At 40.4% G+C, this 13,598-nt stretch overlaps 1 protein-coding gene across 7 annotated transcripts in view; it reads right to left on the reverse strand.

The window, feature by feature from the left end:
- DENND1A (DENN domain containing 1A) overlaps nt 1-13,598 on the reverse strand; it is a 215,187-nt gene that overhangs the window by 17,727 nt on the left and 183,862 nt on the right. For 2 of the 7 annotated variants that reach the window (XM_075716199.1, XM_075716197.1), the window contains exon 20: nt 1,799-1,858. The exons of 4 other annotated variants lie outside the window; for them this stretch is intronic. In XM_075716199.1, the coding sequence (XP_075572314.1) occupies nt 1,799-1,858 (60 nt within the window). The remainder of the gene's footprint in view (nt 1-1,798; nt 1,859-13,598) is intronic. One more of the 7 variants, XM_075716200.1, reaches the window with a different exon arrangement.

Genomic DNA, 13,598 nt, shown 5'->3' on the forward strand with positions numbered 1-13,598 from the left:
AAAAGCAGCCTGCGCAAAGTATTATTTACACACACAAAAATGTGTTTCAACTATTAAAAGCCAAATAACAGATCTGAACAACAACAAATTTATGTATATTTGGTACAAGCATATTTTTGTGAGCGATTATAATAATTTACATTTATCTTGAATTTCCTCTTGATGAATGAAGCATTTCTGTTCCACTTATTGACACAGCTAGATGAATGCAACAGGAGCTTTTATTATTACATTTCCAACCTTTTATCAATCACATTGGGAGCAAAGACAGTTGACACAAACACATTATCGTGAGGACTATTAATGCACTACAGCTGGGAGATTAAACAGGCTTAGCAAGACTTTGATGTAATAAATTACTCAACCTGAACAATACTGTTTAGCAACTTTTGTACCGAGGAATCGCACTGTGCCCTCGTGCACCTGCCAAACACAAAACCAGAGGGCTATGAAGCGCTACGGGAACCCCGTAGCACCATAGGAAGTTTGTTCCTAGCGTAATGTACCTGGGAGGGTCTCCCATAACAATTACGTTTAAGAGAACACGTATAAGCATAGTCAATGCTACCTTTTAAACACAGAAAACAGAGATCTTCAGAGCAGAAATCTACAAAGATGACTCTATGTTAAGCTAAACACCCAGAATTAAAAAGGGAGGAAAAGAAACACATGCTATTGAAATGTAATATAGGAACATGCACCAAAGATCAAAAGTTAACACACACCCAAGTGCACTTGTTAACCAGTTGCCTGCTCATCCAAAACATATTTTCAACAAGTTTTAGCAAGATTAGATTTGAAAACTTGCATCTCTCTCTCTCTCTCCTATGCACATACATGGATGTATAAGGAAGCAAGGAGTAAGATGTATTTGCCCTTTGGGGGAACTATATTCATAAAGTAAAAGTCCTGAATAGAAATAAATATCTTCCAAGGCTGTTGCAAAAAACAACACCCCTTCTAAACTGATAGCACTTTCCTGTGCTACTAAAAAAAAAAAAAAATCACTGGTGCAGATCCAGCACAGTCTCCAGTTTGAAAGCCATCTGGCACAGTTAATATGTAACAATTGTCCTACAGTTAGCATTTTGAATGAAAAACTGCTGAGATGAGGTATCCCTGCCTAATACAGTACAGGTATTGCACTGAATAATTTCTGTGTAGTTCTTCCATAGAAGAGTCACTTCCTCTGGCCAACATGCTGTGCCTACGTTTTTTAAACTACGTAACTACATAGAGTCCCAGCTTGCATTTTAAATGAACATGAAGTATATATGTGTATCATCCATAATGTGGTACTAATGTTCTACCGCCCAAATATAGACTTTGCTTTCTTCATGTGTATTCACTCATCTATTCCATGGAGAAAAATTAAGCGTTCCAAATTAATTTAAAGCATAACTTGCAGAGAATAAATACTTTCTCTTCAGACTTCTGCTTCCTTTCATATTTGAGTTTAGTGCAAGTCTTCAAAAGCTCACTGGCTAAAAACTTATGCCAGCCTAGCAGACGTTTTGTTTAAGAATCACCGCAAAAGTAAAAACAAATGTTGCAACAGCAGCATCAATTACCTGCAGAACTGACTGAAAGCTGCAGAACTCATCAAAGAAAAGCAGAATAAATGCAGGTCCCAGGGCTGTGCCGCAGCAGAGAAGAAGGGAGTTTAGGAGCATAATTCACACATTGCTTTTTTTGCAAAGTTTGACAATCCAAACTACCAAGGTTTAGTAATGCTACTAAGAGCGTAATTCAGGCAGTGTTAAGCTGTGGCAGTGAAACAAAACTACCGACTACTCACGGGCCTAGATGAACGCTGTATCTTTGGAGGCGGTGGCCGAGGCGGACGGAGTCTTTGCTGCTGTATCAAAGTGGAAACTAAATTAAATAGTCACCTACATGAAAACACCTCTGATTTTGTGGCAAAAGCAGCATGAGTGGATGACAACATGTGATTTACCTTAACTTCATACTCACCTCACAAAATGCAATTTTTCTTTTTTTCTTTTTTTTTTTCCCCCTCCAAAACAGTGACAAATCCCACGACCTACAAAGTGCCCCAACAGGAAGGGTAGCTATATCTGCCTGTTGACGTAGGCTTAACACAGCTTACGTTAAACCAAAGGTAGCACGATCAGTACTCATGGAATCATAGATCATCCAAAATCTACTGAGCCAACAAAGATGCTGAAGGTGGATTCTCGGGCCTCTGGGTCCAAGCATTCTAGACAACATTTATGCGAATGGAAAGAATCCCGCAAAGCAGGATATTCGAAAAAGCTTTCACTAAAATCTCAAGATTTTAGTGCTTGTGCAAACTTACGGTAAAGGCCTCAAACCAGTAAAGACATTTAAGAGCATGGGAAAAAAACCCTAAGTCAGTTAAACTTTTCATACACTTAAAGGTGAGCACATGTTTAGGTACTCTACTGGGTCAAAGTTAAATGCATTGCCTAGAGCAAAGCGTGTACTGTCATTGTAAAGAAAACTAAAAGCCCCATCACCACCAGTTCTAATGAAGACAGAACAGTGCATTCAGATGCCTATTTTCGTCTCCCTTTTTTTAAATTAGCAGTTGGCCAACTCATTGCTTTGTAACAGCACTGGAGCTATTCCAATCCAGTTGCTTTTGCCTGAGCCAGCAGCATGACTCTCCTCACACAGATGGCATCTTAAGGTATAGTCTGTTAGACAAGGAATCCACTGACAATTAACGAGATTCTAAATAAAACCTTCCTAAAGTACAACTTTGATATGGAGAACAAGATTGAAGTCATCGTCCTTTCTGTGGCAGCTTGTGTACCCGTATTAGCCCTGGTAGAGAGCAGCAGAGCCCTCGGCGAGGAGCGCACGGGAACGTCTCTGAACGCCTGCTCGGCCAGACGACGACGACTGCATCGCTGCCCCAGCCCACGGTGCCTCCACAGGCAAAAACCCATCGGCGTACAGAGAAGGAAGAGGAACTGGCAGTGGGAGTCAGCTTCTTCAGACAGGAAAAGAAAGCTCACACAGATTACTGTATTTCTCTCCAGAAAAGACTCCAGATTCGTATCTCAGCAGTTCTTAACTTCTTACTAGCAGAGTCTTCATTCTAGATTGACCGACATTCTCTCTCAACTACCCGCACGCTGTGTAATAGTACAACTCCAGCCTACCCTTTTCACACCATTTTTATTCTCTTCTTGCATCTCCTCAGAGTTTTCTTTCAAATTTTCCCATTAAATTATACTTTTGCATCCATTGGTTCCTTTCTCCTTACTTGTGTTACCGCTGGAGGAGTGCCAGACGGCACACATGTACTTGGCTCAGCTTTTAGGGGTGGGTGAGGGGGGAAAAAAAGAGGATACTCAGGATGGAGAGCTGAGGCCAGAATTATTCCATGTGATAGCTTCCCTCTGTATTTTCCAAGAAAGGAAGTATGAAAACAAAGAGAACAAAGAGAGAGATGACAGGGTGGCGTGCTGGGGTGGCTGCCATTAGCCCTACTGAACTGTTTCGCTTCTCTACCTCACATTACTGAATTCAGTCACAGAAGTTGAGTTATGCTGCTGTGTACCTTCCCGTCTTATCTGCTCAGGCTGAGAGCACAATCTTAAAATATATTTAACTTCTGTTATGTGACATAGCATACTTATTTTCCATTACATTTCAGAAGCATAATGGAACACCTGAAAAATCTGAATTTTGCCCTTTTCTAGTTACTTAAAAGACACTCACTTACTACCTAGCAACTTAGGCAAAGTATTTGATGATGCAGAAAAACAAGACGCAATTATTATTCTTCTTTTTTTCCCCCAATTTTTTATGCCTCCTGCATATATACTTCCCTCTGTTATTTTTTCTCTTTTACTCACCTAGAAATTGTGAACATTTCTACATTAGAAAACTCTCAAGTAGGTTATTAAGGTGGGAAATTTAAATATTTTCCTAAAGCCATGGCTAGCGGTGTCTTGAGCACTATTTATTTTCCATTACTATTTTAATTCTGGACAAATACCTTTTTATTGATATAAGAATTACAAGGTGTTACTTAACACGTTGATGTTATAATTTCTTCAGTATTAGTTCATATCACTGAATGTGGCATTTTTTGTTTCAAACACCATACTACGGCCCAGGAAGCTTCTTTGATTTGGGAATCAGTTTCTCCTTTCTATAGCACAAGCCAGGATAATTTTTGAAGAAACACCGCAAGACTGTAGCATGAACAGTATTAGCTGATGGCCCAATGGCAGTATTATCAGAGCTTCTGACAGAAGTGTGACAAAGGCAGGCCCTTCAGAGAGCCAGCCAGCCACCGCAGTGGCTGAGGATTACCTCCCAGCGAGACGGTCAATACATTGATTATAGTCACTGCAAGGACATGTACAGCTGAGCTTTACTTACCCACCCACGTACTCGTTGGAGGAAAAATATTTTTCTGAGAAAATGTGTGACAGGATTTGTTAATTACCTGCCGCTCTACTGTTTGATTAGGCAATGGCAATAGAATCAAGTTTTAAGTATTTGGGGGTATCTGAAAACTCTGCTTTGTGCTAAAGAGTCACCATTATCGGTAGCCTTTTCAGCTGAATTACTAATGCGAACTGAAGAATATCCATACACAAGTCAGGGAGTACACGAAAGAGTAAGAGCGTTAAATATTCCAGTACAATGTGGAGGAGTTTAACAGGACTACCATCTCACTGCATACTCCTTGCCTGTAGCCAAACCACACGCGGCACTAATATTTTAGTCCTGTTAGTCCTAATTGACCAACAGGTCAGACCTTAAAACACCATAATGTTGGCCTAGAACTCAAAACTATATACATTTTTTTTTCCTTTTGGTCTCTGGGTGATACGAGTACGCCCATGTTGCTTTCAGTTTTTCTCTCAAGAGGGTCAAAAACTCTCTTCTTTAATATGAGCTGTGATTCTCATTTAATCACTCAACTCCAGGACCAAGGACTACAGAAGACAGAATTCCTCAAGGTTTATGATATACACATGAGTTAACTGCACTTATGGAGGTTACCTCAGCATCCATTTTATTTGGGGATTGTGAAGTGACATAGATTTGTAAAAAAGTATTTCCAATTCAAATAGATTTTTTTAACACAATACAAAATCATAGGCTCAAGTGTGATGTCATACCCGCACCCATCTCTTCCCAGCATTCTCCTCCTTTTTACTAAGCTTTCTGTTGGTGTCAGCATTGATTCTCTTCCAAACTTATCTTTTCATTGACTGCACTCTCCTCTTCTCTTACTGAAGTTATCACATGACAAATCAATGCCACACAGGCTGACATCTTGAATTCCAGGTGGAATTCAGTCCAGCCACAATTTACTGATAAATCCATAGCTTTGTAGAGTCATAATCTAAACTCCCTGTGAACCTACCCTAAAAAAAGTTTCATCATTCAAATTCATGACCTTGCTACACAATTTGCCAGTGAAAGAAAAGATGGATAGCTGCTTTTTCACTGTCATCTGTTGCATCAGCATCTTGAGAAGCTTTCCTCAGACAGCAATTAAAATTCTGCATCTAGCTACTGAAAAGTTTCTTGTTTCTCCTCCGGAACAGCTCTTCTCTGTAAGCGGCAAGATACTGGACAAGACACATGATACACACGGTGAGTCGCTACAAGCAGCAGCACTGATACACCCTGGCAAAAGTTTAAACTCGCTCATTTTTCGTCAAGGTTCTGTAATGCAGAATTCAGTTAGATGGAGAAGGAAGGAAGGAGGGAAGGAAGGACGGAAGGGAGGGAGGGAGGGAGGGAAGGAGGGAAGGAGGGAAGGAGGGAAGGGAATTAGTTTCTTTCTTCCTCTAGATCATAGCACGTTTTCAGACAGAATGTTCTAGTTTGCCCAAGGACAGAACAAGCGCATGCTAGGGCACATTTTGTGCAAGTATCATTTTAGTTCTATGTAAGTGAAAATAAAAATTACCCTATATATTCATGTATAAGGCAAGAGTTTCAAGCTGAAATGCAAACTCAGGTGAGGAGAAGACACTGGGACTTCCAGGCAAATAAGCGAACTACCACATAAAAACTATCTGAAGAAAATAGTTTCACAGACATATGACATGTTCCTGATGCAAAACCTAGAAGCGGTTACTTGGGGTACATACCAAGGTAGGATTTCTCTCGTATTAGGTTTCTGTTTATATGCAGGTCAGCACACAGGGCGCATGTAATGCTAGGACAAACTGGAGTGGGGGCAGGTCTGGTGAAGGAGAGGAGTTACAACTCGGCCAAATACCCTCCTAAAATGAGATCCCAACAGTGCTTTCTGAACAAGCAGAAAGACAAATGCTGAAGTTTCATTTTCAAGGATGCTTAGATCTAGGAGCAGTGCATGCATAAACTACATCTGCTCCCAGAGGAGTGCGGGCAGCGGCAGAGCCTCACAATCTCCCAAGAGCGGGACTACGGCAGGCTCTTCGTATCCACGCACTGAGCCGAAGGGAACCAACCGGTCCCACGGGCCAGATCTAAGGGGGATAAGATTAATACTAAACTGCACGCAGTGGCCGAGTTAACTACAAAAACTGGAGCGAAGAAAGGGGTTTGGTAAAGCAGGAGAACACAGTCAGGTGGCATTTGTACACGAAGGGCCTCTCTACCAGACGTTTCCTGACGCTACCGATCAAACAGAGGCACTTTTCTTTGGGTGATGCTTCCAGGCAGGGCTACTCAGTAGCAATGAGCTACTCCTTTGCAGGACCTAATACTTTCATATCCTTATCCTGTCACTGGATTATTTTTTCCAGCTGAGATTTAAATACCACATATGATTAAGCTTTCATCTCTGATCAAAAAATAATTCTATGTGTTTCCACAATAAAGACACATACAAATGCTGCTCTGTAAAAAGACTGAAAGTGTAGAAACTTTTGCGTGTCTCGGACTTTTCAATAGGCATCGTGTTAACTTAACTCTCAGAACTGTGACCTCAGTACTTGTAACAACACAGTCAAATCCAACAGATTGAAATTTATCTTACCCACTGAAGTGCTACCAGAAATAAAGTTCATTTTGAGGTCCTATATGTATTGCACCACATACTACATTTCTGAACCCGAAAGAGATCTGAATAGAACGGTCAGACAAAACTGCATATTCACAGCAGCGTGCTCTCTCCATTAAATATGGATAGGGAAATAGTATGGCTTAAACCGGTGTTGTGAAGCATGGAAAAGAACAGGCAAAGGGCAGCGAGCAGTAACTGACGTGGAGGTCCGCCAGGAGGTAACAGTTATTTGCCCTTTATCGGAGCTTCATTTTTAATGTTGATGTTAATATCTGTCACCAGAATGGGATAAGCAAGTACATTCGAACTATATGAGGGCCATATTTACTGCAAAAGCCACTGATTTGAAGTTAATTTGTTAATGCAGCAAAACACGTTGTTTCTAAAAGGTCAGTAGGGGAAGCTGTGTTGGAATATCAACTTAATTACCTGCGCTGTGAGGATGAATGGGTACAAAACAGCACATGGCTACATTGCTAAAAGCTGCTAAATTGCTATTGTAGGTGTGTTCCTAAATGTATATACTATAGCTTTTTCTATGAAGGGGAGAAATGTCTAAATTAGCACTTTCTTACCAATAGCTGTTTACCAGCATACCTTTTTACTCTAGATATTTTCCTAATTGTCTTGTTCTAAATACTTCTGAAGCAACAAGACAGAAAATTTGCAGAAAGCCAATTTTATGACTGCAGATCTGGCTCTGTTTTACTAATTATCAGACAAGTGATTTTAAGTTATGAGATGCTGGAGGAAGAAAAATCTTACATTCACTTTTACACCGTAAAAATACTGTTTAAAAATTATAGATCCCACATCTCAAAGTAGCTATTATATAGCCAAGGAACTTTCACAATACAGCTATTTAGGTTTTCTATACTAGAGAAAACATTACAAAAAGATCACTTTTGGTCTGCGAGGTAACAGCTTGCGAGCAGAATATTATCTCAAATTAATGTGGATGTCTGTTGAGTTTTTTTTAAAGTGGTATTCAAAACAGAGCCTTTATGAGTAAATTAGAGGTGTTATTTCATGTGCAGCAACAAGTGCAACTAGAAAAAAATGCATAAAGGAAACACAACTAGATGAAAACTGGTTTGTCAGTACATATAGAAAGAAGCGTTTCTCCTTCTCAATTAGCAGTGCGGGGTGTTTCTAATAATTTCTAAGCCAAAGCTTTTCTACATGAATATCTTATTTGCTACAGAATCAGGACTGGTTTAAAAACTGCTGGTATGTTTTAAAGACAATCTGACATGGGAGAGAGGTGCGCTGTCCTGAACGTACCCATGCTCAAACACATCATGCTGCAAAAGATGTGAAGTGTTGACTTTGGAAGAATATGCTGGACTTCAACTGAACACTCAATTAAAAAAAAAAGGGAGAAAATAACAACACTGAAAAATGTATGGTACCTAAAAAGATTCAGTACAGAAAGCAGATGGAATCTATGAGGCAGCTGTTTTATTATCCATCCAGATCCCTGCACAGTGCGCACACTACTTTTTACATACTCCCATATGTACAGCTCACAAACTGGGATGACAAGAACAGTGTATGCTTTACAGCATATATTTTTAATTTACACTCTGAAATACTTCAACAGAAGTCTGCTGGGTCCTGCGATAAAAATAATCTCCATGTTTTAAGGGATGCCTCATTCTTCAAGCCATATTTGTAGACTGGGAAGGTAGAATGAATCTGGCAAAAATGTAGCAATGCCTGTAGCTGTGCCAAGAATTTATGAAAGGGGCAGAGACTGCCACAATTAAACACTCTGATTAGTTTAATGAGAGAAACGAGGACTATCTCCTTACCTTTCTAGCCAGGCATCTTCCGTTACATAACGGAGAAGTAGGCAGTAAGAGAAGGAAATGAAACTTAAGTGCCTATAAGCTCCTGTTTTCCCTAATATTGAATAAGGGTCTTTATTTCAGGTGTCCGAGTCATACCCGGTGTGGTGGGATACTGCTGAAGATGCATAGGTCCTTCCCAAAGCCACTGAGAGGAAACGGACTCTTTACTAAAGGGGAGGAAAGGGGTTTTCTGAAAGTCTACCTCTGCTGCCTCTCTCTCCTGGCTGAGACAAACTCTGTCCTTCCTAATCAAGGGTAAAAAATACCTTTTTATGGTGCATCTAGACACAGAGCACTGATAACTCATCTTCAATTGGCAGTGTTGGTAATGTCCGTTTAGTAATCTCATACTGTGCAAACAATCCCAGAATAGCTAACCTGTGCAAACAACCGCAGAACAGCTAACTTTTAAAAATATTAAATATTATACTGTACCACATACCACAGTTTGCTTTAAATCTAGGACTTACATGGTACTAACCAGATGTAGATCTCCCCTAAAACCAAGAATGAAAGCAGGAGCATGATATCCGGATCATGCATATCTTGACAAGTTAAAAGGTTCCACCAGGATGAAGCAAATAGGTCTTTTGGCCACGTCTTACAATCTGCTTGTTATGGAAGAGTGCCAGGGACAGAAAATCCTAAAACCACAGGTTACACTACTGTGGATTATTATTGTTTATAACCGATGCTATTCCAAAAACACATGGCTTAAATAATAAACCCCTTGGCTGTAGAATTGAACGGTATTTTATTTCTTTTGTCTGCAATCACAGAAAAAAATGAAGAATTTTGAGAATTCAATGGATATATTTTCCTATGTGTGCAGTAAGTGTTAAGCAGACACGTTCAGGCCATACCCCAAAGTAGCATGTGTTCTTATATGATGTCGATGGGAGGAATATTATGTAGTAGTGGTTAACTTGTAATGGTATCTGTGGTTTAAAGACCTGTCAAGACTTCTGATTACTTCCTAGCCCAGTGACAGGAAAGTTCATCTACTACACAAACAAGCAGTACAAAACCCACAAAAGAGTGTATCAATACAATTTGAGACTGTGACCACTTAGTTCTTCTATTTCACTTTTTATCTGCTGTGCAGTTGAAAATGATGCACGTATAGATGGGAGGAGGTCAGGGTCTCAGTTCTTCTAAAACACTGTAAAAAAAACCCTAATTATTAAACTGATATTATTCAACACTTTGTAGTTTGAAGACTCCTGACATTTTCCAAAGGAGATGACTGTCAACAGCCTCTTATTTACCTGGCACAGATCCCAGGTGCCTGCAGACCACAGTCTGAAAACCACTGTAAGTTCAGCTACATGCAGTAGGTATCTCTTCCCACAGGAAACAGATGCCTACAGAACACAAAATATTTAATTCAATCTAGAGTCATTCAAAAGCACCTCACACATTTTGTTTCCTGTTTTGTTTGTATGTAGTGAGGCCTTAGACGACCGTAAGAATCACACTGCAGACAGCCAACCAGATAAGCCAGGAGCAGGCTAGCATTCCTTTAATCCAGTTTCTAACTACTCTGTGCTGTTTCTGTAGAGCTTTGACATGAGTGTTCCTTGCTGAGCCCTCCTTTTGCAATTTGCTTCAGCAATCAATGCCGTTTGGGTAAGGGGGTAATTTGCAACGATTCACTAGCTTAAATGCATACACCATTTTTTTGTTCTGAGAAGGTATCAAAGAAAAACCAAGGAAATTTCTACTTATAGAATTGTCTTCTAAGTAAATTTCTTTGAGACACTCACTTTTACATAGACGACTGCAGCCCATTTTACCTGCTCTCCTTGTCCCTTGGGGCGACCGCTGGTGACTTAGTACCGGTTTTTGTTATTTGATATTTTATCACCTCCTTTGTACCTAATCTTTTACACCAGATTTTTTCTGGACCCTGCAGTAACAGCAGAATCCTGCATTGACAATATCCATGCTTAATCCTAGAAGGGTAACTCAGTGAACACACAGGTATGTTGATGGTACTAAGGCACATCTAACACCCAGAAATAACATATCCCATGGACTCGACGTTGCATGATATGCCTTAGCCTGAAAGCAGCATAACTTTCACTTGTACAGAAAGAGAATTAAATCACGATTGTCTGTTACATTACTGCATGATGAAAGGACCATAAAAGAAAACTCCCTTAACTCACTGAGCCATGCCCTTTCTGGATTACTAGCAAAAGAGCAAGGAGGGTTTTTTCAGAACTATTCACAGAGATAAAACAGGGAAGGGTTTGAGAGAGAATCTCACTGAGATGATGTTCAAATGTCCAAAGGAATTCTACCAAAATGAGGTATATTTTGCAGTGACTTGTTTTCATTCTACCTGTTTCTCAACATACATGGAGGGAGAGACATGTTGCAAAAAATCCCAGACCCCAGGAATATATTTATCCCCATGTGTTAAAGTCTATCCATCTACTATCTCAGCAGAGTTTAAAATCACAGCTAATAGGTTAACAACTGTTTTTCTTCTGCTTCAAATGAAGAATATCAGAAAGCTGGGGGAATATTCGGCTTCCCAATTTGTACTGACTGCTCACTGCTACCTGCAATGTCTGTTTGACAGGACTGACATTTTGTACCGCTGTGAGATGGGAAAACGTGTGACATTTTTATTCATGGTGGCGTACGCCCTTGTAATGATCAGCCCTGGTCGATGTGCTTACTGCAGCAGCCCCGAGCCCTCGGAGAACAAACAAGAACCGAAGGTGCCAGCAGTTCGGCTGCCTTATTAAACACCACCAGGATTCTAACGAAGAGCAACTGCTGGAAAATCTCACTGTCAAATCCTCAAGGACATTGTCAACATGGAACTAACTACATATATTTTTCATTTAAAATACTGGAATATCTAGCAATGCAATATTAAATACAAAGAAAAAAAGCCACACTATTTCGTGTGTCTCTCTTAACTGGTCATTTTGTCAGCTTTACATTGGGCTTTCTGCGGGCCTGACACTGGAATTCAAATCAAGGAGATCATGCAGCCCACATGATTTAAAATGTTGGAAAATGGACATATCCCTTATTATCTTTTAACAGCTATTCCTCTCTAGCAAGCAGAATACTTGTACGGGGGGGGTGGGGGGTGGGAAAGATGGCCTCTCATTTAAGGAGTTCTATAAACAGCAATGACTATCCGCTTCGCTCAGCTTCATCACTCACTGAGGAAGTCTGCATAATTAGGGGGACGCTCCTCCACACAAACACACAGAAGTACATGGCTCCTCTATCCGTAGCATGGCACTCTGCAACCCTTTTACTTGGTATTAATCAGTCCAGCTCTGAAGGGCAAATCCAAAATATGCCTGGCCAAACAAGCAATCACAGTGGGGTGAGCAGTTAGAAGAATCATATGTTTCACATACTCTCTCCCTTTAATCTTCTAGTTTAATCCAGGGGCCGAGAGGTCAATTCAGACAGTTCTGGCCTAACTGCACATATCAACTTCATAAGTAATACATAAGAAGCTTCTGGATGCTGATCTACATTGATAGACTAAGCAAGTCATCCATAAGACCCTCTGAGCTTTTCTCAAGTTGTCAATCTAGGTGATTTCGTTAGCCTTGCATGTACCGATGTATTTATTTTATATGTATGTATTATTTATAAAGCGCAATTCTTCTTCTGCATGCCAGCAGTGATGGACCAAGATACTCTCTACAAGATATTTATGGGTTCCTCAACACAACAGGACTAACAAGGAAATTCTGCAGACATGTTACAGCTGCTACTGCTTGTCACAGAGCCCTAGGAGGTCAGCTCAGCCACAGGATTTTCTCCATACATCCAAGCATTATGGCATCTGACTTGCATGTACCCAGGGCAGTAAATTTATTCTGAACGTCCCTGTTTAAGAAGCGCTTGAAATGCCAAGACAGTTGGAAAACACTAAAAGCCATAGTCTGGAATGTGCTTTTTCATGGATGAACACATCTGCTGGATGCAGGACTGGAGCCACATAATCTGAACACATCTGCTGGATGCAGGACTGGAGCCACATAATCTTACTGCAAAGCATGTTTTCCTACATAGCATGAGCCTAAATACATACTACATTGCTGTAGTAGCTGAAGAAGACATAGCTGTCTGGTTGCTCATTAGAAAATACTGGCAAGTGAGTGCAGGAGAGGCAGTAACCTTTGGGTATACTCTGCAGGTGGTGTACATCTTCCTAAAGAGAGTGCCAGGTCTCACTTGTCAAATATTTACATGCATGACAAGAGTGCAAGCCTTTCAGTTAGATAACTCCTATCCCATGGATTGCCATTTCTGCAAATCTTGCACACCACAAAGCAGAATTTCAATCAAATGAATTATTTTCTTGTCCACTGACATTGTTTTTATTCCCCTGACTAGGAACACCGTCCCCTAATAACCTGATGGGACATTTGAGTAGTCTCAAGCAGACATTAGATGGACAAGTGCTTCTGGGCCAATACATTTGCCTTTCTTGCAAGGTGACTTTTACTGAGCAACAGTGAATTCCTTGCTGAAAGGAACAGCCAAAGAAAGGAGCGAGAAGAAATGAGGGTAGAAAATACGCTTTCTGAAGACAAAAAAATTTTAAAGAACTAGGCTTACACTTTTGCTACATCCACAAAGAATCAAATGGAGAGAGGAAGGAAACTGCACGTGGCTCAGCAGAAAGGAACAGGGAGACCATATTGCTCATCAGTGGGGAAGAGTGGAATGGAAGCTCA

Source organism: Pelecanus crispus, chromosome 9, assembly GCF_030463565.1.
Source record: "Pelecanus crispus isolate bPelCri1 chromosome 9, bPelCri1.pri, whole genome shotgun sequence".
Lineage (NCBI taxonomy): Eukaryota > Metazoa > Chordata > Aves > Pelecaniformes > Pelecanidae > Pelecanus > Pelecanus crispus.